This window comes from Xyrauchen texanus, chromosome 5, assembly GCF_025860055.1.
Source record: "Xyrauchen texanus isolate HMW12.3.18 chromosome 5, RBS_HiC_50CHRs, whole genome shotgun sequence".
NCBI lineage: Eukaryota > Metazoa > Chordata > Actinopteri > Cypriniformes > Catostomidae > Xyrauchen > Xyrauchen texanus.
In genome coordinates this window covers 51,458,613-51,486,405 of record NC_068280.1, presented here as the reverse complement: position 1 = coordinate 51,486,405, position 27,793 = coordinate 51,458,613, and the positions used below count along the sequence as shown (strand labels likewise).

Here is a 27,793-nt window from a genome sequence, read left to right as displayed (position 1 = left end):
CTATCTCTTTCTCACTATCTCTTTCACTCATTCACTATCTCTTTCACACACTCATCACTCATTCACTATCTCTTTCACTCATTCACTATCTCTTTCACACACTCCCGCACTCTCTCTCTTTCACTCACTCACTCACTATCTTTTTCAGTCACTCATTTATCTTTTTTATTTACTCACTATACTCACTCGCTATCATTGCGAAGTCTTGTTTTGCGCTGCATACATTTCTGAGCATTATTCCCTGTTTTTATTATTACTTACCTCTATTTAATACCTGCCTGATTTCTCCCTTGATTCTCTGCTGCCTGCTTATGTTTACTACTGTTTACTCTTGCCTGTTTGTGACCACCCCTTTGATTATCCTTTGATACTGCTACTGCTGGTGATGGACCTTTCCCTGTTTACATTATTATTAATAAAGCTGCAGATGGATCTCAACTCCGATGACTCATCGTTACACATATGAACACACGCATCTGTTGTGGAAAACTGTTCTTCCCTTTTGGTAAGAAAAACTCTTGAAATCAGTAGTTCTTGCTGTCAAAGGTTAGTTTATTGAGCAAACCAACAAATCCAAGATGTCAGCTAGAGATCAGACTCTCTTGGTTTAAACCTGCATACAGTTTGTTATCTTGCATTACCTCATGTCTAGGTCCCCTTAATATTGGTAGCCAATGGATACTTTCCGCCACCATTATTTCAGAGTCTCCGACTCCTTTTTAATGGTGGAAACCTGGCTTTCAGTCCATTTTTATTTATTTTTTAAATAGCCTTTTAAATTCCTTTATTATAAAGTATACATTTTGAGTAAATAAAATATATCAATCTGAGTATAATATGGTCACTTTGATTATTGGTTGTGTTAATCTTTAACTTTTCTGTGCTTCCCAATGCTTTCTTGTATCATTGGCTCTGCTACATGCAGTTCACAGTGTGTTTCTTGCTTCATAAGCAATTTAAGTAACCTCTTATGCCCTCTCCTGGGTCACACAATGTCCAGGCAAGTCAATATTAGTACTTTTCTACTTTTGATATATAAAAATAAAAATAAACTTTTGTCAGTCAAAGAATGATTTAACAAATGGATTAAAAAAACGTTAAAAATCACAGTTGAATATTAATTCTGACCCATTCGTCACATTGGAAATTGAAGGTTGATTTGAGCGTATTGCATTGTAGGAAGCGCTTTCAAACATAGCCCATGAAATGACTTAGTGCACCTTTAAAGATGTTTTTCCCAACAAAATATGGCTTTAAAAATCAATGCAAGTCATGGAGAGTCCCATATTATTGTTCAGGTAGGATTCCTGGTCTGGCATCTTATTCCATTGGTTGGTACGGCGCTAATGGAGGAGGATCGTCCTCATTGTCATCCTGTGGAGGTGGTGGAGGACGAGCACGCACGTTGGCTTTGGGTTGAGGTGGGGTTTGTGTGGTCGGGCTGCACATAATGGGTTCCACTGGCGGGATGGGGGGTGCCGGTTGCCCCCTCGCTGTGCTTTTGCATCTGTTTTATCCAGATGAAGCCGAATTGTTAAAAATCCTCAGCTTGAGCTCCTCTTCATCTGGGGGATTTCCAGAAAGACAAGATTTCCATCAAATCGACATGTTACACTTTCTAATATAGGTTTATGATCTATAAGGGCGTGATCGGTTTGAGAGTACATTTCACAACAGTTCACACAAAATGTTGCAACTCTCTGTTATTCTATTAAAAGGCCTTTAATTCCAACATCTATCCCCCTTAAAGATTTTCTTTTTGACTAACTTCCCCATTTAAAGGCATTTAATGTAATCATGAGATAAAAATGGATGCTATTTACTTTCTTGTATGTTTATATATATAAACTGTGTATATATATATATATATATATATATATATATATTGCCAACAGGGTTGGGAAGGTTACTTTTAAAAAAGTATTCCACTACAGATTACAGAGTACACGCTGTAAAATTTAATTTGTATTGTATTCCGCTAGATTACTCAAACTCAGTTACGTAATCAAAATACTTTGGATTATATATATTATTTCAATTGTTTCAATTAACAAGTAAAAAAGTAAGAAAATTCACTTCACTGTAAAAAGCCTGAATATCTTGTGTCGTTTTGCTATTCAAGTAAATATATATTTTTTATGGATTTTAAATTCTCACTAAGAATAATAATATAAAAAGTTTTACTAGAGATAAAAAAATTTGCTCCAACGTGAATTTTCAGTATAGAATTAATTATAAAATATAATCGTGTCTTGCAACAGATGCATGTAAATAGCATTTTAGCTTAGCATAATGCTAAACGTTCTCTCCCACAGAGTGAAAACAACGACATCCTTTTCTGATCGTATGTGGATTCTGTTCATAGAATGAGGCAGAAAATATATTATTTGTAGCTTTCTATACGATGTTTAATGCTACACTGGTTAGCATTTCTAGTAAAAATAACTTTTGAATAATATTGAAACACAATTTTAGACATGTCAAAGATTTCTCTTACCTCGCTGACATTTCTCCCGTTGTTTACAGCTTCGACACGCACAGATCAGCAGAACGGATATTAGCAACAGTAGAAGAGCTCCTCCACCTGCTAGAATGCTCACCATTATCCAGAAATCAAAACCAAAGAGTGTTTTATGTCCTGGGCTTTCACCTGTACGACAAGAATAGACTCTATGAAATCAGAAGCAACCGAATCGTTCAGAAGCATCATATTGTCAAGCTGTTAAAAGTTTTCCACTAGTATACTTTGGATGTTGTTTGAAACTAATTTGAAAAATTAAATAATGATTAGAAACGAGTTATGCAGTAAAAGTTTGAGATCAACCTCACTTGAGGACTACAAGCACATTAATTGATACTTACATGTTACTGTTTTATTCTCACTTCTGGCTTCACTAACGGGATTTTTGGCAGAGCAAGAATACGGATTATTCACTTTCGCTACAGGCAAGATCAAAGTTTTGGTGTGTTTATTTTCTATGGGATTCGTTCTGTCAAACCAGGTGTACTGTAGATCTTCCCCGTTTCCAGCATTACAGGTGAGCGTAACATTTCCATCGGTGTTACAGGTCGACTTCAGATCTGGTTTGGGGACTTTTGCTGAAAAACAAATGTGAAGATAACACGGTCATGCCCGATAGCTTTTCATTCCTCTCAGTTCTTGCATTTAAGGGACAGTTCAGCCAAAAATGGAAATTCTGTCATCATTTATTCATCCTCATGCAACACAAAAGAGGCTGTTTAGCTGAATGTTCAGGACTGACAGCCGCAGTCACTATTTACTTTTTATTATATGGAAAAAAGTTGCAATGAAAGTGAACGGTGTCTGACACGTCTCCTTTTGGGTTTCACAGAAGGGTTTAGAATCAGAGAGTTTTCATTTTTGGGTGATTTTGTCCTTTACAGTGTGCAGAAGAAATTTAAAAGTAAAGCTTTTATCAGTGCAATTATAATACATGAGATGTGATCTTATTTAGTGTGTAACTGTGACTCAAACATCTTACCGTAAACTTTCATTTTATTCTGGCCTCTACCAGTCTCTGTGCCTTCAGAATTGTAAACTCTGAAATCATACAGGCCAGATTCAGTCAGTCTAATGTTTATAAATGTCAAGGATCCATCGACTTCCAATCTGAAACCATCATTTATGGCGTCCTTTTTGTTTTCCCTTCTTCTAGCTACAATCCCAGATTTATCATTGGTCCATGTTACTGCTAATATCTTCTCAATTGATTTTTTAACTTCATGGTGCATGATGTTCCCTCCAGTTGGTTTTCTTTACATTCCTCCTCCGAGACTACAATAAAGAAGAAATATAGAAGAATAATTCATCTCAACAGAAAGAATCATAAATGAAATCTCTTCTATAACTCTAACTACATGATCTAGTTTGTATGTGTTGTTTTGTAAATGTAGACGCATTAATATTTAAAGTAGCACACACACATATTCTATAATAAACATACAGTGCCGTTAAAAGGTCACAAATTTTCTTACATTTGATTAGTGACAGAAATATTAACTTTTTATTTTGTCATAACATTTCTTATTTTTGATTTGTTGTTTTTAGGTATGTTTTATGTAGACTCAGACTTTTGTACGGCACAATATATGAATATTTATGCTAAATTTACATGAGAAATAATAATACAAATAATTCGGTCTACAGCTAAAAGAACTTAATCTATGATCAATCTAACAAATAATCAGAAAATAGATTATATTAAATAAGTACATGAAATAAAAATAAAATCATAACCTACCAGTGAGCCCAGTAAAGCCACAGAGGAACAGAAATATAAGTTTATATTTGCAGTTCATTGCTCATCTAAAAACAGCAACTGTTCCAGAACTTTTACTCCGACGACTGACGGACACAGAATGAGTTTCCTGTTTGTGATCAGAAAGCTGCAGTTGTGAAGAAAGAGGCACAGAATGACATTATTCATCACAGGTGTGTGTGTGTGTGTGTGTGTGTGAGTGTGTGTGTTTACGTATGTGACAACCACTGTTATTTCTATCAATAAATAATATTATATTTGTGAGTTTTCATTTTGAATGTTCACAAATCACAGGAGTTCCTGTTGGAGGGAAACAGTATGAATTTGACAGAGGTATGATCTTTCTTTCTTATTTAACACAGGGGGAACGGTATCTGTCAGTAAAACTCCCAGCTGTCAGGATGCATTCCCCCTGCTATAATGGGGGTGGTTTTTAAAACAAAGTTAAAACCTAAAACTTGTGTGATGTTATTTTTTTATCTACAATTTGTTTTGACTTTTTTCTCAGTAAATTGTGGTGAACTTGCTGGTACAGAAAACCATCAGATTTAGTTTACTCTAAACATCTGAATTAAAGTGGACAACGGAGCTCTCTCGTTGTCAAATCCCATAATTGCATTTCTGAAAAAACAAGAAACAGTTTCGTGAGCACACATTTATTTCAATAGTCTACAACATTCAAAATGAAAACTCTCACAAATATATTATTATATATTGATAGAAATAACAGTGTTCATAAATACAGAATATAGATTATTGTTACCATTTTCCAAAATATATTCTACAAATATCACTCGTTCAAAACGTTAGTTTTGAGCCTTAACGCTCTCCGTAGAACCTCGGAGATGTGGCGGGGGTGGGGGCGAGCTTTTTGAGAACACGTGCTTCCCTCGTCGTTTGGACAGGGGTGGGGCTAGGAGGAAACAGACTTCGACACAACAATAACTATGTTTCCATCAAAAGGATTTTTTGCGCAAAAACGTTTTGCGCATCAAAATAAAGCAAATAAATGCAAATTGTAGCTAAAATTTCACAAGTGTCAACATTATATTTTTCCATTTAACTCTAGCGCATATAAACTCGATGTCGATACTTCAAATGTTGTGAAAAACTGGTTTGGAAACATTTTTTGTCAAGAAAATTGGAATTAATGCAAAGATTTCGTGTCACATGACATAATTCGCCCCAATCGTTAGCCTGTGTTAAACATGACGACAGTATACATCCTTGAAAGCCAATTTATTTGACATGATAATAGATTGATTTTAACGGCAAATTGATCCGATGCTGCAAACATGACACTTCCAGGAGTGCCAACACAAATATCTCGTATCATTCACCGGTGCAAGGAGAACAAATAAATGGCCACTCTTTACGATTAATTTAATTGTGGTAGACATCCGTTTATTTATTAAAGTTTCTTTTCCACACAATGCAACAAAATAGACGAAAGTCACGAAATTAATCCACAATACAAAAAACACATAATTTCTATGCACAAAGATGTTTAGCTTACTTTTGAAAAAAATTAATAAATAAATGCCGGCACAATTTCCTGTATTAACTTAAATAGATTACCAAACGAAAAAAGCATTAAATGAAAAAAGTAATTACCAAATTTTTTTTATATATATATATATATATATATATATATTTTTTAAAGCTATATATACCTTTTCTTACAAAGTCTGAATGACTCTTAGAATGTTCTCCACTTTTTTTCAAACTATTTGTCCAATGAGAAAACAACCTATTGAATATTTTAAAATATTACAATATTTTAAATCTAACCCTCTTTACCTTGGATCGCATTTGCTGAGCTTCTTCAGAAAATGTAAACTGCATTATATTAATTTGAGATGACAATCAAGTTCAGTTGGTCATTAAATGATGCTGGAGAAATATGCGGGACATAATGCAGCTGTGATGCTTTAGATTAGATGAATGTATCATGTGTAAATCCTGATATTACACCACATCAATGTTTCTTTAATATCTGTGCACACATCATATACACATCGATGGATGATCCTGAGACTGAACGTTTCCCCAGTACTCGGTGCAGGTTGCCAGCCTGAACAGGGTCATGATGATCCGCTTTCAGGTCAGAACCGGTCGATGGCAACCTGCGATAGGTGCAACATCAGGACCGATATTACAGTCCCATCAGAAGAGCAACTGTTCCCTTTTGATTGCAATTCTTCTTCTGATTGCTTTTATTTGTGAAATTAAAATGACAGTAAACTGCTAATTTCAATGAATTGTCTCAAAATTTTCTCAAACTTTGTTGGGAAAAATGAGGGACATCTGGGAGGCGAATTAGTGATAAACACACAGCTTACTGTATGGAAACGGCTTCAGGGCAGATTTATTTTGCGCTAAACAAAAACGAATGCGACTAAGGCGTGACGTCATCACGCACACCATTTTTATCGATAAAAGGCCATTTGATTTAAGTACAGCCTGTAATGACAAATTTATCTGCTAATTATCCCAAGAGGAAATGGTTTTTGGATGTCTTTTATTGACGACATTCAGTGGAAGAAAGCGTGGTTGTTACCATATAAATACTGTATTTCAAATCAAATTAAAGAAGTGCACTTTAAAATTTTGGCGAGATATTTTGATATAAAGCGATATGTGTACTTTATGTAATAATAAAAGTGATAGCCTTTGCCATTTATTGTTCTCTTGTAGTATGTCTTCGAAGTTTTGGTGTGAGTTGTGTGATTATTGTTTTTCTACAATTGAAAAAAAGTATGTTTTTTGCATTAAGGTTATTATCTGTTATTTTGAACATGAGAATAAACCGTTAGTTTGTATTGTTCATTTTTTTATTCTTTAGAAAAATGTTATTTGCACAAGCAGATGTATCTTAAGAAGCTACTTAATTCTAGTTAAAGTAGAGTACTTAATTAAGTCTTTAAGATTGCTCGTGAATAAGAAATGTTCTTTTTTTAAGATATTATGATGACATTTTTGAATGTGCCGTGAACCAGGAAAAATATTAGGATTATTTTTCTTCATGTTTCTTCTTTATTTATTTTATTTATATTGTTTTTTAGTTTTGTTTTTTATCTATTATCAATGCCTTTTATGTATATGCAGTTATAATTATACAATTGTTAACCTTTTTTGCTTTCCCCAATAAAATAAAATAAAAATAATTAAAAACTTTTTATGCTTTTTAACTTTGTCGATAAAAAATTGCGAAATGTATGGAAACTATGCTACTGAAAACTAGCACATACCCAGACAGCAAAGCAAACTCGTCTATACTAATTGTTTTTTATATATATGTCTCTTTATAGTCGAATATGTGTCTAATAACTTAGCTTGTTATTAGAAAATAACTATTGTATATATTCAGTATTGAAACATGAACTTTTAAAGCAAATTATAGCCCACGTCTTTAATGTTGTCGAAAAACTAGTTTTTTTTACGAACATTAACTGAAAAAAAAAAAAACTTCGCTTACCTGACACAAATTAGATAACTTTTTCTCCTATATTTGCTCTGCAAATCTAAAAGCCTGTATTGTTCCACAGACACACCCTTCGAAGTATTTCAACTTGGATCAAGCAATCAAAAGCGAAAGTGCGACTGGACATATTCTATAAAAAGAAAAATCTCCGCGTCCGCGGCTCTTTTATAACGGAGAGAAGTAACGTCAACTAGCGTGTTGCGACAGTAAATCACTGTTTGCGGATACCATTCAAATGAATGAGAGCCGTAAATTGACACCTACCTGTCGCAAGTTCGTTAATGACTTCTCTTATAAACCAGCTATTCCATCGTAATAAACTCCACACACAGTTCACCCCAAAGGGATTGTTTAGTGTAAAAGATATTGAAGATTAGTGGACAGCCGGCCAATTAATTAAGTGATGAAATCTTTCCTCACAAAATTGACCATGGTTTTAATACAATAACAATATTTTAACCATGATATTCATGGTAAACCATTTTGTGGTTGTGATTTGCCATATTTACTTATGTTAGATAAATGCAAACTATTGTAATGGAACGCAAAACATTTCTCGAGGTTATGCAAAACTATTTAACTCTTGTGTTGTCTTAAGGGTCAAACATGATCCGCCACTATGTTTACCAGCAGAGAAAACCAGCTAAATTATTATTATAATTTTTTTTTTTCAACTTGTAATTTGATGACTTTTCCTAGAATGACCCCAACATTAGAAAAAATGAAACATTGCCATTGCCTTACACCACCGGGTACAAAGATTGTCTTAGGGTCATTTTTGACCCAGCAGTTATAAAATAATTTACACACACACATACACACACAATGAGATATTGAGATTATGTGTGCTACTCGGATTGAACTCAGACAAAACTAAAACTTTATTGTGCATGTGCAGCATCTCCCCTCTACGACCCCACACATGACTCAAGTTCACAGACAAAATAAAAACAACTTCAGACAAAATAAACATTTCTTGAAAGCATTGTTTACTAATGGGGAATGCAGTCAGAGGCTATAAAATGCTGCAAATGACAGTACCCCAGTTCTCTCTTTGCTGAAGCCATGAGTGCAAATTTCAGTGCCCAACAGGTCGTAGATCTGATTTTTTCAGATGTCCAGGCAGAACAAGAGAACAATGATTCAGAAGGGGAGGAGGTATCTGAAGAAAATGATGGGGAATAATACAACCCAGAGCACGATGCATCATCTTCAGATGAAGAAGAAATCCCCCAAGCTGAAAGAGAGACGTTTTTGTCAAAGAAACAACACATTTATTTCTGTAAGAAATATGAGAAATATAGGTGAGATCAGGAGCGCTCTCCATGAACTCTCTAATCACTTACTGAACACTATTTCAACTATATCAGTGTCAGCGACTGATGCCCAGTCTAGTGTAAAGCTTTGGGTGCCCCCTACTGATGAAACTGAGTTTAGTGAGGAAAAACTGAACTCATTTAAAAATACCTTGCAAAACATCAATATAGACAAATTGTTTCCAGACTTTAGTCCATATCAAGATACAATTTTTAATGGGGGGCAATCTTTATATGTCTCTTTTAAACACCAAGGGCTATAAGTCCCGAGGCAAGGCTACACATAGTCTCTGGGATGCAGAGAGTGGAAGGGCGATTTTCCTTGCCACGATGCCACTGAAAGACTTTCACACTTTCTCAAGAATGCTACGATTTGATAACTGTGAGTCAAGACCAGCAAGACATGTGAGAGACAAACTGGCGGCCAGTGGATGAGCAACTGGTTCCATTCAGAGGGTCATTTTTATTTTCATATCTGTAATGTAAGTGATTTTCACTGTTAATTTTATTATGTATTGCTGTAATATCATTGATTTGTGTGATTGTTTTCTGTGACACTGATACTAATTACTGATAGTAATCTCTTTTGTCAAAAGGTCGCTATCCTTTCTGGCAGTATATGCCCAGAAAGCCAGCAAAGTATGGCATCAAGATATGGGTGGCCTGTGAATTAAAACTGGGAATCGTGAGCATAACAGGGATAAGATATGCCGTACTTCTGGAAAATAGAGCTCAGAGGAAGCATATACAGGGAAAATAGCAAGGGTCCTAAGATCAACCCTTGTTGGACACCACATGATAATTGAGCCGATCTTTTAGAAAGGAGGAAAACCACTTGAGGGTCATACCCTGGATGCCAACCATACACTCAAGATGATTGAGAAGAACATTATGGTCGATAGTGTCGAACGCGCCACTGAGATCTAGTAAAACTAAGACGACAGGTGAACCTGAATCCATGGAGAGAAAAATATGATTAGTGACCTTCAGCAATGCAGATTCAGTGTGGTTCAAGGGTCTGAAACCAGACTGAAATGTATCTAAAATGTTCAATATATTTAGATAGGAGTAGAGCTGTGTATAAACTTGGAAATCTTGGAAATGAAAGGCAGTTTTGAGATTGGTCTGTAATTGTTGTGTATTGCTGGATCCAACTACAAATGATGTAGAATTGCATGTTTAAAACTACTTGGAACAACTCCGCTTGCTAATCAGCTGATAATTATAGCTGTCACATGGAACTGATAGTTATGAAAACTTCTTTAAGAAAGAATATCCAGCTTGTAACAGGAACTCTTGGAGACCACATCTGCTAACTGTGCTGATGAAACTGGTTGAAATGAGTCAGGAAGCTGGAAGAGGAAGGTATTAGTGGTTGATCAAATTGTGGAGGACCAATCGCACCTTTAATCTGCTGAATATTGTGAGTAAAGAAGTTTAAAAAATGTCTCGTAGGTGTCTTGAGAGATGTCCAGAAAAGCATTTCTAGTTGGGTTTAAAACAGAATCAATTGTTTTGAACAATAGTTTTGGTCAATTTGCGTTATCAGAGATTAATGAAGTGAAAGACATAGCTTTCACTTCCTTTACTGCTCTTTGATAGTTTATTACACATGCCCTTAAATTGTCAAAAGATACTCGAAGCTTGTCTCTTTTCCACTTGTGCTCTTCTTTTCTACACTCTTGTCTGAGAGCGTGGGCAACGTCATTTTGCCAAGGCTGTGAAACACCCTTAACTCTCCTTGGCTTAAGCGGAGCGACATTATCAAGTGTAAAATTACAAGATTTATTGAAAGCTTCAACCAACGATTCAGTGTTGAGTCCAGCTGAGACATCATCTGTAAAATGCGATAGATACAATTCAGAAAAAAGATGGGCAGGTGACGAGTGAATGGACTGGGAGTGACGTAAAGGCTGATAAAAAGTAGGGAGAGGACAAGGAGAGACAAACTCAAACATTATTGAATAATGGTCAGAAATTCCAATGTCTAAGACCTCTAAGTAAGATACAGAATGACCATAAGATAACACAAGATCTAATGCATGACCCATATTGTGAGTATGACCGGTGACATGTCCTACACAATTGAAAGACTCGGTGAGGGAGATAAATTCATTTACCAGAGGTTTTGATGGACAGCATATGTGAATATTAAAATCCCCAAGAATCAGGAGTCGGGGAGTCAAGTGACCCCATGCGAGGAGCGAGCGTGTAAACGTTTATGTCATAAACCGGTGAGATTCGATACATTCTGCTACATATCTGTTCTTTGAAGTCAACAAGGCAAAGAATTTAAAATCCTCGGGCTCTGGAGAAATTAAAAGACACTTTCATGCTCAAGCTGAAACCTCTGATGGGCCTGCAGACCAGGGACTCGTTTTGGACGGTGCGTGGGAGAAACCAGCGTTCCAGTTCCTCATTTCATCTGATGTAGATTGCTCAAATGGAAACATCTTAGTCTCAGATCAAGCACTGGTGAGATTAGAGGTGTTGCCACATACAGAGAAAAATAAATCATATAGTTGGCACTTTAATGTATCCTTTTGCAAAGTCCTGATTTCCAACAAATGTTAAAGCCTGAAATCAATGTCTATATGGGGACCAACGAGTCCTCAGTATCCTCTGTGGGCATGGCTTGGGAGGCACTTAAGGCGGTTCTTAGGGGTCGGATCATAAAGTATGCCTCATTCATCAGAAATCCAAAGCACGAGAACTCGTGCTGAGGCAGAGCTGAAGTGCCGAATGTCGTGTGATGGCCTCAGAGAATTGACCCGACTGAAATACAGATATAATACTAGTTTGTCACGGAAGGTGGAGTTTTGGCTATTCAGGGCAAGACAGTCATACTTTGAGTCATTTATTTAAATGTTGCCTTGAGCATATGGCTGAACCCCAAACTATGTATTAATAAGTCCCCTTTCTGTTGGTCAGACTGGATTGTGAGGGGGGTTAATATGCTCGGAGACCAATATGAGAGTGGAGTATTGAGAGCTTTTGAAAATTTGATTCAACATTTGGGATTACCAGATCTCTATTCTATAGGTATTTACAGCTGCGCCACTTGCTCTGCACTGTTTTTAGGAGTAGCACACAACCCCTAAAGCGGCAGATACTTTGGGAGAGGTGATTACTGCTTTTGGTAAAAGGTCATGAGGCATCAGTGTATTACTCCCTGCTAGTCTGGGGGTCAGATCTTTAACTTCTCTCAAAAGATTATGGAGAACATTTTTAACTTGATATTGGAGGACGGAGTGTGGGCTAGGATTATATAAAACATCAAGTCTGCATCTACGAGATGCAAGGGTGCACCTCGTTCAAGATTCAAGATTTTACAATCTCCCCAATTTGGAATTCCCAATGCACTCTAAGTCCTCATGGTGACGTAGTGACTCGCATATGGCGGAGGATGAATCTCAGTTGCCTCCATGTCCTAGACTGTCAACCCGTGCATCTTATCACATGGCTTGTTGAGTGTGTTACCGCAGAGACACAGAGAGCGTAGTCTTCACACCATCCACACACAACTCACCACGCACCCCACCAAGAGCAAACCACATTATAGCCACCACGAGGAGGTTACCCCATGTGACTCTAACCTCCTTAGCAACCGGGCCAATTTGCTGGAGCGTCTTTACCACTGTGCTACCCAGGCCCTCAAGATGTCAATCTTTAATATTTGGACCTCAAAACTGTAATACATGTCCATAGGCAGTGTCCTGCATTTAAAAGTGTTTCTACAAACGGTGCCAATGCCACTTCCTCACCCTGAAATCCGTGGGGAATTTAAAAAGTCACAGCCTGGCGGTGTTAGATCCCTAGGGCCATTTATTCGCCAGGATTCAGCGATGAATAAAAAGTCCAAAGATCGTGATATAAAAAAGTCATTCAGAATAAAAGACTTGTTCGATATTGATCGTGCATTAATGGGGGCCATCTTAATAGTGGTGACATCTGTGTTTTGCTTTGAAAAAAATAAAAGATGTGTGTTTCAGCAAGCTGAGATTATCGAAATTGACATCACGCTTCACATCACTTTCACCAGTTGGAGGGCGACGGACTGAAGACCAGATGGCCGGTATGTGGTGGTTTTCATGGTAATCAGTCGCTAATTTGCAGGGATGTTGGCGTGACCCTCGATGGACATGCCGGCGACGTGCAATTCCAAGAGCAGCGCCATCTGACAGGCGGGCCGAGGAATTCAAACGGCATAAATCCAGAGATGAGTAGAAGAATGAAACCATATTGGAAGAAAGATGATTGCATGAACTTGCAAACAAGCAAGGAGCTCTCTGCAGAAACTGGCAAAAAACTCGATTTCCTGAGGTCGCTCATACAAAAGGCCACTAAATCAAAGCATCTACAAACATTTAATTTTTTTTCGAAAGGTGTTTATTTTGGGGGGAATTTTGATATTTCAACCTCAGTTCCTGAAGTACATCTATAATACACTGTGTACACATAATAGTTACACTCAGGACCGTCAGGACAAAAATGTCCCCATTGAAACCCACTAAAACTGCAATATTTGATCACAGTGCCATTAAAGCATAAAATCATGAATTCGATGATATTATGCTTTCAATTTGGAGCCCTGGCTTCAAAATTATTATTTTTATATTTTCCACCAGATGGCGCCATTTTTCTCTTGTTTAGTCTATGGAGCAAATACAGGCTTTTCCCCTATTCTCTGTTTGCTGTATTATAGAGCACTGCAGGACAATTGAATAAATGATGCAGCTAAAATCGTGTGTGTGTTGGTATAATAATAATAATTCATTATATTTATATAGCACTTTTTTATTTCTAGGCACTCAAAGCACTTTTACATAGTATATGGGGAATCTCCTCAACCACCACCAGTGTGCAGCATCCACCTGGATGATGCAATGGCAGCCATAATGCACCAGAACACCCACCACACACTAGCTATTGGTGGAGAGGAGATGGTAGAGTGATGTAGCCAATTCAGGGATGGAGATTAATACAAGGCCATGATAGATAGGGGCCCCAATGGGGGGAATTTGGCGGACACCAGGAAGCATCCTGGGATTGTTTTAATGACCACAGAGAGTCAGGACCTCAGTTTAACATCTCATCCAAAGGACAGTGCCTTTTTACAGTATAGTGTCCCCATCATGTGGGCATTAGAACCCACACGGACCATAGGGTGAACATCCCTGCACCCCCTGCTGGCATCCCTAATACCACTTCCAGCAGCAACCTTGGTTTTCCCCAGGAGGTCTCCCATCCAGGTACTGGGCAGGCTCAACCCTGCTTAGCTTTAGTGGGCAACCAGGCAAGAGCTGCAGGGTGATATGGCTGCTATATATGTATGTCAGAGTGTGTTTTGTATGTGTGTATTGAGAAGTTTGTGTGTGTGTGTATGTGTATAAAAGCAAAAGTGGCATTTAAAGGGTTAAAATCTTGAAAATATTTGGTAGTTATGATCAGGACTGATGGAAATGCCTTGTTGATGAGAGAGGTCAACAGAGAATGGCCAGACTGATTTTGAACTGACAAAGTCTGCGGTAACTCAGATAACCGCTCTGTACAATTGTGGTGAGATTGGGGTTTGTTCACTTTTGGCATTACGAGGGGAACCTACACAATATTAAACTGGTGGTTTCTGGTTTTAATGTTGTGGCTGATCTGTGTAGCTCACTGTAGTTCATTTGAAAAGGCTTGAGGTGGGGTAAATTGGCCACAAGATGTCAGTATTGTATGAAATATAATTTCTAATGCATGCAAATCACCAATGCACTTGTCCGTGTTGTTGAACATTTCATTTGAAAACTATGGGAATTGGGATATGGGATATGGAGCTGGGATATGGGATAACAGCTTCCACTGGTGCAGCTTTCCAGTAGATTTTGGAACATGGTTGTGGGGATTTGCTCCCATTCAGACACAAGAGAATCAGTGAAGTCAGACACTTGTGTTGGGCATAGGAGTCTGACCAAAACCGTTAATTAGAACAGGTGTTCTCAACAGGGCAGTACCGACCCCCAGGGGGCATTCAAAGTATGCCATGGGGTACTGAGAGCAAATTAGAGAGGGGGGCGTTAGGTTACAAATCTGAAGTATCTGGTTTAGCAGCAGCAAATACACAGGCGGAGTCACAACCTTGGCAAATTTGGCAAAGAATTCTACATCATCACCCTTGAATTACCTATAGTTACACTAACTGTACTTTAGGATGAAATAGATTGATAATAAATGTTATTATAGTGCAAAGAAATTTAGTAAGAATAACTATAGATACACGTAATCCTGTTTAATTTATTATATATATATCTTCTTTTGATAACACAAAGTCTCCACTTTCAAATTATGTCACATAATTGGGTGGTGGCTGGGGTAAGGAAATGAAGTGTGTATGTGTGAGGGGGTGGACGGACAACATTAGATTTAGTACATAAAATGTATATAAATTAAAAGGTTTTATTGATATAGAGACACAGAGAGAAAACAGAGAGCAGAAATGTATCATAGATTCACTATGATGGTATTCAATAATTTGAATGTCCTTATTGAGACAGAACAAGCATTTAACTGTTTCTAAACGAGCAAATTCATTGATCTAAACCTACAGGGTCAATATCAAAGCATGTGCTGGCGATTGAAATAACAGATTAATTGTATTTTTGAAACACATGCTTCACAATGCAACACTTCAGATTAACACACACTACACACACACACACACACCTGTGATGAATAATGTCATTCTGTGCCTCTTTCTTCACAACTGCAGCTTTCTGATCACAAACAGGAAACTCATTCTGTGTCCGTCAGTCGTCGGAGTAAAAGTTCTGGAACAGTTGCTGTTTTTAGATGAGCAATGAACTGCAAATATAAGCTTATATTTCTGTTCCTCTGTGGCTTTACTGGGCTCACTGGTAGGTTATGATTTTATTTTTATTTCATGTACTTATTTATTTAATATAATCCATTTTCTGGTCATTTGTTAGATTGATCATAGATTAAGTTCTTTTAGCTGAAGACCGAATTATTTGTATTATTATTTCTCATGTAAATTTAGCATAAATATTCATATATTGTGCCGTACAAAAGTCTGAGTCTACATAAAACATACCTAAAAACAACAAATCAAAAACAAGGAATTTGATGACCAAATAAAAAGTAAATATTTCTGTCACTAATCAAATGTAAGAAAATTTGTGACCTTTTAACGGCGCTGTATGTTTATTATAGAATATGTGTGTGTGCTACTTTAAATATTAATGCGTCTACATTTACAAAACAACACATACAAACTAGATCATGTAGTTAGAGTTATAGAAGAGATTTCATTTATGATTCTTTCTGTTGAGATGAATTATTCTTCTATATTTCTTCTTTATTGTAGTCTCGGAGGAGGAATGTAAAGAAAACCAACTGGAGGGAACATCATGCACCATGAAGTTAAAAAAATCAATTGAGAAGACATCAGAAGTAAAATGGACCAATGATAAATCTGTGATTGTAGCTAGAAGGAAAAAAAACAAGGACACCGTAAATGATGGTTTCAGATTGGAAGTCGATGGATCCTTGACATTTATAAACATTAGACTGACTGAATCTGGCCTGTATGATTTCAGAGTTTACAATTCTGAAGGCACAGAGACTGCTAGATGGCCAGAATAAAATGAAAGTTTACGGTAAGATGTTTGAGTCACAGTTACACACAAAATAAGATCACATGGCTGAACTGTCCCTTAAATGCAAGAACTGAGAGGAATGAAAAGCTATCGGGCATGACCGTGTTATCTTCACATTTGTTTTTCAGCAAAAGTCCCCAAACCAGATCTGAAGTGGACCTGTAACACCGATGGAAATGTTACGCTCACCTGTAATGCTGGAAACGGGGAAGATCTACAGTACACCTGGTTTGACAGAACAAATCCCATAGAAAATAAACACACCAAAACTTTGATCTTGCCTGTAGCGAAAGTGAATAATCCGTATTCTTGCTCTGCCAACAATCCCATTAGTGAAGCCAGAAGTGAGAATAAAACAGTAACATGTAAGTATCAATTAATGTGCTTGTAGTCCTCAAGTGAGGTTGATCTCAAACTTTTACTGCATAACTCGTTTCTAATCATTATTTAATTTTTCAAATTAGTTTCAAACAACATCCAAAGTATACTAGTGGAAAACGTTTAACAGCTTGACAATATGATGCTTCTGAACGATTCGGTTGCTTCTGATTTCATAGAGTCTATTCTTGTCATACAGGTGAAAGCGCAGGATTGAAAACACTCTTTGGTTTTGATTTCTGGATAATGGTGAGCATTCTAGCAGGTGGAGGAGCTCTTCTACTGTTGCTAATATCCGTTCTGCTGATCTGTGCGTGTCGAAGCTGTAAACAACGGGAGAAATGTCGGCGAGGTAAGAGAAATCTTTGACATGTCTAAAATTGTGTTTCAATATTATTCAAAAGTTATTTTTACTAGAAATGCTAACCAGTGTAGCATTAAACATCGTATAGAAAGCTACAAATAATATCTTTTCTGCCTCATTCTATGAACAGAATCCACATACGATCAGAAAAGGATGTTGCTGTTTTCACTCTGTGGGAGAGAACGTTTAGCATTATGCTAAGCTAAAATGCTATTTACATGCATCTGTTGCAAGACACGATTATATTTTATAATTAATTCTATACTGAAAATTCACATTGGAGCTAATTTTTTTTATCTCTAGTAAAACTTTTGATATTATTATTCTTAGTGAGAATTTAAAATCCATAAAAAAGATATATTTACTTGAATAGCAAAACTGCACAAGATATTCAGGCTTTTTTCAGAGAATGGATTTTTACAGTGAAGTGAATTTTAGTAATTTTTAACTTGTTAATTGAAACAATTGAAATAATATATATAATCCAAAGTATTTCAATTACGTAACTGAGTTTGAGTAATCTAGCGGAATACAATACAAATTAAATTTTACAGCGTGTACTCTGTAATCTGTAGTGGAATACTTTTTTAAAAGTAACCTTCCCAACCCTGTTGGCAATATATATATATATATATATATACAGTTTATTTATAAACATACAAGAAAGTAAATAGCATTAATTTTTATCTCATGATTACATTAAATGCCTTTAAATGGGGAAGTTAGTCAAAAAGAAAATCTTTAAGGGGGATAGATGTTGGAATTAAAGGCCTTTTAATTGAATAACAGAGAGTAGCAACAATTTGTGTGAACTGTTGTGAAATGTACTCTCAAACCGATCACGCCCTTATAGATCATAAACCTATTTTAGAAAGTGTAACATGTCGATTTGATGGAAATCTTGTCTTTCTGGAAATCCCCCAGATGAAGAGGAGCTCAAGCTGAGGATTTTTAACAATTCGGCTTCATCTGGACAAAACAGATGCAAAAGCACAGCGAGGGGGCAACCGGCACCCCCCATCCCGCCAGTGGAACCCATTACGTGCAGCCCGACCACACAAACCCCACCTCAACCCAAAGCCAACGTGCGTGCTCGTCCTCCACCACCTCCACAGGATGACAATGAGGACGATCCTCCTCCATTACCTCGACCCAGGAAAAACAATCACCGGGAGAGGAGGAATCAAGCGCCGTACCAACCAATGGAATAAGATGCCAGCCCAGGAATCCTACCTGAACAATAATATGGGACTCTCAATGACTTGCATTGATTTTTAAAGCCATATTTTGTTGGTGAGAACATCTTTAAAGGTGCACTAAGTCATTTCATGGGCTATGTTTGAAAGCGCTTCCTACAATGCAATACGCTCAAATCGACCTTCAATTTCCAATGTGACGAATGGGTCATAATTAATATTCAACTGTGATTCGTAACGTTTTTTTTATCCATTTCTTAACTCATTCTTTGACTGATAAACGTTGAAACCATTTTTTTACCCATTTTTATTTCCAAGATGATAACTGGACACCACTCAGCGAATTAAATTATTATTTTTTAAATCTTTATTTGTAGACCAATGCCGACTTTGACTTTCTATTTAAAAAATATTTGTGGCAGTATATAGTGTATACAGCACCATATTCGGTAAGTAGTAAGCAAGTGTTTTAGTCCAAATATCGGCATGTTTATGTTTTGCTGGCTCTGTGGCTGTGTCTCCTTTCAAAGGCTGCATGCTATGTAGGACACGTTCCATTAAACAAATCTGGTTTAAACGAGATGGCCTTTGTAGAACAAACAGAAATGGAATATAACACGGTTGCTATGACAGCACGCTACTCTTCAACAAGCGCGTGTGCTTTGAGTGAGAAGGGAACAAAGTTCCTCAGGAAGGGAATGTACGAGGTCAATTTTAGGAGAGTTATAATGATGAAAAGGTGTACTTTTAGTCTAATACTTTATTTTAATTATATATTCATATATTTATACATATTATATACTCTGCACCCACCTACTGAGGTACTTCAACTTGGGAATTAACATTCCTTGCCTTTGAACATCACATTTACGGGCAAATTGCCGTTATTATTTTTTTTAAACATTTCCGTTGAAGCAAAGAATTGTGGGTTGTGAGTGCCCATGAAGGATACACCTCTTGCATCCTCCAAATTCCCGTGAAAGAAGGTCGCATTCGAAGGCTGCATTTGAAGTGTCCTACTCGCTTTTCTGAAACGAGACCGCCTCGATGAAGTATGCGGCCGAGAAATACGATCTCCGTAGGATGCAGCCTTCCAAACTAGACACAGTCAATGTGTTTGTTAATTTGCTTGATGAATTTAGCTAGAAACAGCTTTTGAAGAAAAAAACAAACAAACTAGTAACTTAGTGCACCTTTAAGAGGTAGTGTTTTGATAATCTATGAGCAGGTTGTTGTACATTGAAAGATTTACTGCTGAAAATGAGGATGTGCAAAGAAAGCAGTTTTGAGGTTAGCACACAACTGTGGGAAAAACATTTACAGTATGTATTTGATTATGTGTTCACCTAGAAGTGCATTTGGCTCAAAACATTTTTGTATATTTTAATATTATGCGATATTTAAATTATTTCAGTTAGTCCAATTGCTTATATAGCTAATATGCTTTTTGCTTTCCAAAAGAGTCTTGTGAATGCCTAGCCTTTAGTCTTAATGGCTCACTTAATGGCTCAGTCGAACGCTTTCGCTTTTAAAGTATAATCTTTTGACCGCAAGCCAGTTCTGAAGTATTTGATGCATGCGCACTTTAAATGCTTTGTGATCTTTCTTTATTACAGTCAGTGCCAGGCGCTTGTGCATATGACACGTAAAGACAGGGAAAACTTGTCAAGATAAACTGGATTGCACGTGGACCGTCCACGCGTAATGTGCTGATAATGGAATTTGCATCACTGTGCGGAAAACTGAAATATACGTTTACCTTGATAGGGTGACATACAAAAAATTGCTAAATTTGGGCCTGGGTATCTCAGCGAGTATTGACGCTGACTATCACCCCTGGAGTCGTGAGTTCGAATCCAGGTCATGCTGAGTGAATCCAGCCAGGTCTCCTAAGCAACCAAATTGGCCTGGTTGCTAAGGAGGGTAGAGTCACATGGGGTAACCTCCTCGTGGTGGTGATTAGTGGTTCTCGCTCACAATGGGGCGTGTGGTGAGTTGTGTGTGGATCGTGGAGAGTAGCATGAGCCTCCAAATGCTGTGAGTCTCCACGGTGTCATGCACAACGAGTCACGTGATAAAATGCGCGGATTGACGGTCTCAGAAGCGGAGGCAACTGAGACTTGTCCTCCGCCACCCGGATTGAGGTGAGTAACTGCGCCACCACGAGGACCCACTAAGTAGTGGGAATTTGGCATTCCAAATTGGGAGAAAAGGAGATTCAAAACATTTTCACAATGAAGCAGACACGGTGTGTGGTCATGTAAACGCATTAAACGTTATTTCTTTATTGGTATAAGGTCATAAACGTCGTGAGAATAAACCAATCGACACGTGCAGATGTTTGCCCATTATGCCGTGTTGCATATTAACACCTTAGCCTGTGTTCTTACCGGCTTATACAATGTCCACACTTATTTTGCGCACGCCTCTTCACTGTTTGACGTCAAAAGCAGAGAATAACGTGCTTATTACAAATTTCATGTAAATGCCGATTTTTCACTTTTTTTTTGTTTAGAGTGTAAACATCGTATTGGTGTGCATGCAAACGCACTCATTCATGTTAATTTTTCAATTCAACTTTTGACTCAATTGTTATGATGATAATACAATTTGTAATTAAATTAGAAAAGATTCCAAATAGAAAATAATGGTTTTAAAGTTTTGGACCCCACTTTATGTTTGAAGTACAGATGTATCAATAATACTGTCAAGAATTGACGATTCTGGTGAATCATGGTTTTCCGAAATCATTGACAAACAGTTTGAGCAGAACAATGCAAAGCATGCTTTTTGTGACTTGTTTGCTTCTTTTCAGTTCTTGATCTGTGGTGACATTTTAACACCGAAATCGCATATCTAGTCCATATGTGTGAAGGCTTCAGGGATGTGGTTAACTGCATCTCATTTAACTTACAGACTGCATGACTTGTCAGCTTTTTTTCTATTGTTTGCTCTCTTCCTGTGTGTGGGAGATGGTGCAGCCTCCAGAGTGCACAAGATGTTTCTTATACTGAAAGTTATATTTTACCCAAAAAGGAAACTTTTGTCATCTTTTACTCACCCTCAAGTTGTTCCAACGTTGTAAGATTCTCTTCTGTGAAACACCAAAGAAGATGTTCTGCAAAATGTTTGGGACTATTTGCGCAAATTTGTGGTTAAATTAACCATAATTGTGCTGTGGTGATAACTTTGGTGGCCAACCATGTTTACCCTGTGAGATACTTTTTTCGTTTACTGAGCATTTGTTGTCTTACTTAAAGCATGTATAAATTATAATGAAATTTATATACAGTACAATATAAATTATATACAGTACATGCTGTAAAATTATGTAGTTTATGTGTTCAAATAACATTTGGAGCTATTAATATCATTGTGTGGAGCATCTACAATATTTCCTATTTACAATTTTTTCTGTATTTATGATTTTTGCTTCTCTGTTTGATTAATAACTTTCCAGTGAGATCCTGGAAATTTCCAGTGAGAATGTGTGACAAAATATGTCACTTGTAATAGACATCTCAATGTTTTGTTTGGAAAATAAAAAAGTAGGATGAAAATTCAGTTGTGGATGGGCAAATGAGGTCATGGTCTAACTAACGAGATTGTTATGTTGCCATTAGGGGTTGGCGATTTATTTTTGTAGCCTTTACCAAATATCACGATTTACATATTTTTATGAAAAAACGAAAGTTCTTTTCTTTCGTCCGAGTGACATAATGATGCAATCTCTGATTGGAACATGCATACTTTCCAATGCGCTTGTGTTTTCATAACCGTCAAATAGAATTTGTATTGGACGATAACTAAAATTTCGGAGACAGAACTTAACGTCGGAGGCTGTGATTCATTGCAAAGGCAATTCATGAGCAGTCACTGACCCAGTCTCGCTCAATCCGATCTCATGAGAATTCATACGAATTTGTACGAGTTCGTTCATACAAATTTTAGATGTTCAAATACCCGGATGTTTAATGTGGAAGTAAGTAATTGTTTTAGATGGAGACGAGGGAGAGTCACCTGATTGACTGTTGCAAAAGTCATACGAATTCAAACGACCCAACTTGCCCTGGCTTTTCCCAAAACGTCTTTACGTCACAGCCATGAACCATGTATTGCAACTTGCTAGTCAGCTGTAGGTGGTATCAGGGGGAGAATCATTCTTACTGTAGAGAGCATTTGATTGGACAAATATTTGTGAGTCATCAGCTAAAGGTTAGCTTAGAGTACACTAGCATAATGATGGCTTCAAAGCTAATAGACATGGACTAAAAGCCATAATGGTCTAGTAGAAATGGTAAGTGGTCTGCACTTATATAGCGCCTTTTTAACCTTAGTGGCATTCAAAGAGCTTTACACTGCGTCTCAATCACCCTTTCATACACCAATGATGGCAGAGCTGTCATGCAAGGTGCTAGCCTGCCATTGGGAGCAACTTGGGGTTCAGTGTCTTGCCCAAGGACACTTCGGCATGTGGAGTCATGTGGGCCAGGAATCAAACCACCAACCCTGCGATTAGTGGCCAACCCACTCTACCAACTGAGCCTATAGTGTCTTTAGTTTTCCCTGTGGGGAAATTGAGGCATAGAAAGAGGTCTTCCTTGGCTGATTTCAACTCCGCTTTATATTTAAGAAGGAAAAAAACCTCATTCAACTAATTCCAATCTCATCATCAGGCCAGTTTCTTTTTATTCTCAATTGTTCCGAAGTGAAATTGTTATTTTAAATGCTTGTGGACAGTTAACAACAGTTAATTTCGTTTTTCTAAATTGGATTTAGCCTTCCATGCAGAAGACCTTTTAAAAACTAGACATAATTACTACATATACTTGCACAGTTGATCCAGACACAAAGAAAAATATTAGAGGTAAAAAGTACATTTCTCAGTTGTTTTGAAGTCTTCACTAAATATTGAATGCATTGATACAGATTTTAATATAGGCTACTGTATGCTACGCTTGCTATGATTTATATGCTAATAGTTTTGCGATTGCACCAAAGTTAAAATTCCCGCATATACTAGATGACGCAACTAGGCGACGATGGGGTTTAATAAAAATTCAACAACAGACAAACAGCAGATAAATGCCCCACGTGAAGCAGAGCACCGCCCCCACATCTAATTTTAATTTTTATCTGGTCTTTAACAATCAGGTCAACATCAACCATTCATGTTACAAGACAAAGAATATTTGGAACGCTTTGAGAAGAACTTTTTAGGAATGTCAAACTGAATGCATGAATTTGCCTAATATAAATCTAATCTGTCCTGCCTCTCAAGATTCATTAGGTCAGACAATGTGCACATTGTGACACTTTTAAATATCATAAAGATATTTTTCCACAGTTGATGAATTCAAAACTGCACACTTGACTCTTGTCAGAAGATTCTCATCATGGAAAAAATGATTGCTTTCATCTGCATAGGCCTACAGTTTAGACTCTAATGATGCCACAAACCACATGATCTGTGACCACAATTTTTCAGTTCATGTGAATTAATGAATTCTAGGAACTGACAGCAAACAAGGAAAGATTTAAATGAAATGAAAATATTTTTGATGTGTTTAACATGCTGCACGCACCCGAGTTTGGCCAAAAAGATCTCTGAGATACAGTCCTTACCTCAAACTATTAGACATGATTTTTCTATTCTATATATGGGTGTTTCCTGTTTTCGGTTGTCCATCCAGGAAGTGGTTGACATTGTATTGTAGCACTTTTCTAAACACATAAAAAAACTGCAACTAGTGTATGAATAAGAAGCACCATTGATACGAAGAGCAGTCAAAAAAGACTCAACTACGCACAAGGTTAAGCAAGGTTGCATACTTATTGTAGGGTGCTCATTCTATAATTAAGGGTCCATTCAATGTCCACTGATGATAATTATATAGTTATTAACCATTTCCTTCAGAAATATCCCATTTTATCCATTAAGGGAAAGCATGTTATAACAATAACATCAATTGACCGTCATCTTTGTTGGGTACATTGTTATAGTTTGCATTATTTTTATGATTTTAATTAAAATATACTGTATGTATATTCAAATTTGAGGTTAACCTGATCAAGAAAATGACATATGGTTGGCCAGGCAAGGCCTACCATTGAAATTATGAGTCAAAATAGGGGGGTTGTCAACTATGTCACCGTCAAATATGTTACTTCTAGGGCCAAATCTTGGGTAGCATGGTTGACGTGACCCTACTGTGTCCACTGATGGTAATGAATCATTTTCCATTGATCAGTTTTTTGTCATAATTTAAACCGGTATGTGTCGGAGGACACTGAGGGGGTGTGTGTGTCATCATGCATGTGTGTGAATCATGATGATTAGGGATTAAGGGACATTTCATTGATTTGACTAAATTAACTAGATATTGTTCCCTTGCAAGCTAAAACAGAGATCTTCTTATGTAAATGATGTAATTGTTTTTTTCACAAAAAACAATGATAATAATAATAAAATAGCAGGATACTTATTTTAACCTGTGTTACTTCCACTATCAACTATGTTGCAGCTGATTTTTTTTAACATTTCAAATAACAAGAATGCTGCTTCTGATATCCTTGAAGGTACATTTTACACCCACAAAGGCTAGAGTTGTACATAACATCTCTTAAAACTACCAAAATTATATTTAAGGCAGATTTATGATGAAAAATGTTACCGTCTCTGGTGACCCTGCTGAAAACATCACATGAATATCTGTAAAAAAAAAATCAAATTCTTAAAATTATTTTTTTAAAGAATTACTGCACATATGTACAGAACTGTACATATAAAGAACTGTTAATTATGTGTTACTTGAAGCAAAACATCCTTTCCCTTATGATATCAAAAAGGTGTTTGATGCTTAAGCTTTGCAACTAGTAGATATGTTACTTTGAAGAGAGAAAGCACTTTGTTTTTGTACTTTTTACCCCCAATTCTATATAGAATGAGCCAGGACTTTGTGGCAATTGTACAGGGCCATTAATTAAGAAAATAATTTGAAGAACCCAAGTGTCCCAAGTTAGGTGGCTAACTCAAACATTCACTCAATTATCTCTTAGCCTTGAAATTGGCTAATCAACATTCAGTCTTGCTAATAGGTACAGTAGATTCACCACAAACAGTTACTGATAAACGTAAAAAAAAAACTGTCATTATGCAGTAGGCTACACAACTGTGAAAGAGAGGTTTCGTTAAACATGATGAGTTAAACTTGTCCTGTATGTCAAAGGTAATGCAATTAAGTGTCTTGACAATGCCAGAAGAATATCCTGCTTCATGAGATACAGCAAATGATTGCTCTGTTGTTATGCAGTTTTATTGTAGACACTAGATGGCACAAAAGTCTTCTTCCCTCTTATATGTTGCTCTAGAATAGCCTAACTGAGTTGAATAGTCATTTTCTATTACTAAAAGTGATTAACACACAATTCTGTTTGCATCTTGGGTAGTTGACATGCTATTCTACATCTAAAATTAACATTTAAAAAAATGTAAATGCCGTTTTATGAGTTTATATTAATGAATTAAGAGAGTACGTTGGATAATTGTACTATACATTTGTCACATCTGTCACACAGGGCTTTTTAAATGTTTTGCTATCTTCCGCCATTCCGCATTTTCACCCAAAACCCCGCCCACCAGAGACATGTCAGCCAACCAAATTTCAGCAATCTCGGTCGCGCACAATAACTGACAAAAAAGAACATTTCTGATTGGCTAAAAAGCGCGGGCTTGCGCTGAAGGTACGTTGTTTAAAGAAACAGGTAACGCATATTTCGGTCAGGTAGTGCTATTAAAAATCGTCTTAAAGGTGATTTAAATTATGAATAACGAATAATACCCTACCAAAAATAATACTATTGTACTTATATATGGTCCTACTACTTTAGTATCAAGATATTTACATGGTACTTCCAAGTATATGGCTAAAAAAAACATTTGGTAATGATATTTAAAATGTCTTTATGTTGAACTTACTGGAGACGTTCTCTGGCAAACGGTAGAATGTACATGGATTATTTCAGTTGAATGAAGGTAAATATTCCACTTAATCCAGCACTCTTTTTGTACTCTGTATTGTAATAGTATCTCTTTAACGTTTCACGGAGTGAGAAACCGCTTCAAACGATTCAGAGCGAACCGATTCAGACCGTTTCGCCATCGCGAACCGACTCAGAAGAGTCATTCAGTCGCGAATCGGGCATCGCTTTAGTTCTCAATTAACCGACAAGATTTTTGAAATATCGTGAGGGAAAAATGTTTTATACAAAAAATTACTCATGTCCCAGCGAACAAGACTAGCGACGCCTTTGACCATAGAAAAAGTTTTCGTGGAACACAAAAAAACAAAAACATATTTTAGCCTATTTTTTTACATTTACGCATTTCAATTTCATAACAAAATTCCATCAAATTTTATTTTTTTACATTTATAAAACGTTTTTATTTTCAATTTTAATCGAATCAATACCTTAAACATAGATTACAAAATTGATTTGTCGAATTTAAAAAACAAAATTGACGTAACATGTTATTGTTACGTCACTGGGTATATATAACATCAACTACCCAAATATTCCACCTTGTATATTAATTAACATAAGGTCATGCCTAAAAACAATTAAATGAGTGCAGCTTTAAATAATTAGTCATTAGTTTGAGTGTGATTGTCATTACGTTGGTGTCCCCAGTTGCCAATCCTCCAGTCACTCGTGGGAATTCCGCTTCACTTCCTCCACGAACGTGGATCACGGGAGCGCGCGTCGGAAACGCGTCCGTTCGCGTTCACACTGAGAGCCTGACGTCATCACACCGAGGGTCTCCGGATCGCAGGTGCATTCCTGAACCTGTCTGTCTCTCGTGCAGTCTGTGTTGAGCTCGTTTCAGGAATAATCCAAAGCAATACAGACGGACTGCGCGCGCCTGCACGACATGGGAAAGACTCGTATCCTGATCCTGCTGTGGGTCGCTGTCGGTGAGTTTGAGGGGTTGTAACAATTTAAATAGAAATGTAACAAATATGTCAATGTAGCAAGAACTCATAGAGAATCAGACAGGTAACCTAAAAGTATGGTAACGTAATTTTTTTTAATGTCAAATTTTATTTGCATGTC

The 27,793-nt window shown here is 36.9% G+C and overlaps 3 protein-coding genes across 20 annotated transcripts in view; 2 read left to right on the top strand and 1 right to left on the bottom strand.

Moving 5' to 3' along the window:
- The window catches only part of LOC127643460 (uncharacterized), a 119,969-nt gene extending 112,082 nt beyond the window's left edge, over window positions 1–7,887 (bottom strand). For all 18 annotated transcript variants that reach the window (XR_007970520.1, XM_052126232.1, XM_052126246.1 and 15 more), the window contains exons 1-4: window positions 7,759–7,887; window positions 4,263–4,407; window positions 3,504–3,796; window positions 2,863–3,099 (exon numbers count right to left, since the gene is read on the bottom strand). Coding sequence is in view for 17 of the 18 variants with exons in the window: in XM_052126232.1 (XP_051982192.1) it covers window positions 2,863–3,099; window positions 3,504–3,753 (487 nt within the window). In the remaining variant the exon portion in view is untranslated. The remainder of the gene's footprint in view (window positions 1–2,862; window positions 3,100–3,503; window positions 3,797–4,262; window positions 4,408–7,758) is intronic.
- A 7,947-nt stretch (window positions 7,888–15,834) lies between these two features.
- On the top strand, window positions 15,835–22,229 carry si:ch211-132g1.1 (T-cell surface antigen CD2). Its single transcript, XM_052126354.1, has 5 exons — window positions 15,835–15,979; window positions 16,450–16,716; window positions 16,870–17,106; window positions 17,319–17,471; window positions 18,408–22,229. The coding sequence occupies exons 1-5, from the start codon at window positions 15,922–15,924 to the stop codon at window positions 18,692–18,694; spliced, it is 1,002 nt and encodes a 333-aa protein (XP_051982314.1). The 5' UTR covers window positions 15,835–15,921; the 3' UTR covers window positions 18,695–22,229.
- A 5,357-nt stretch (window positions 22,230–27,586) lies between these two features.
- Window positions 27,587–27,793, top strand: part of ptgfrnb (prostaglandin F2 receptor inhibitor b) — a 38,880-nt gene continuing 38,673 nt past the window's right edge. The window contains 1 exon segment of the mRNA XM_052127408.1: window positions 27,587–27,654. Within this exon segment, the coding sequence (XP_051983368.1) occupies window positions 27,612–27,654 (43 nt within the window). The 5' untranslated portion in view covers window positions 27,587–27,611.

Excerpts from the sequence above, each read along its gene's own strand:
- si:ch211-132g1.1 (XM_052126354.1), top strand. The coding sequence starts at position 15,922 with ATGAACTGCAAATATAAGCTTATATTTCTGTTCCTCTGTGGCTTTACT. Across the intron at positions 17,107-17,318 it reads TGAGAATAAAACAGTAACAT|GTGAAAGCGCAGGATTGAAA; the intron begins GTAAGTATCAAT and ends CTTGTCATACAG. Across the intron at positions 17,472-18,407 it reads ACGGGAGAAATGTCGGCGAG|ATGAAGAGGAGCTCAAGCTG; the intron begins GTAAGAGAAATC and ends GAAATCCCCCAG.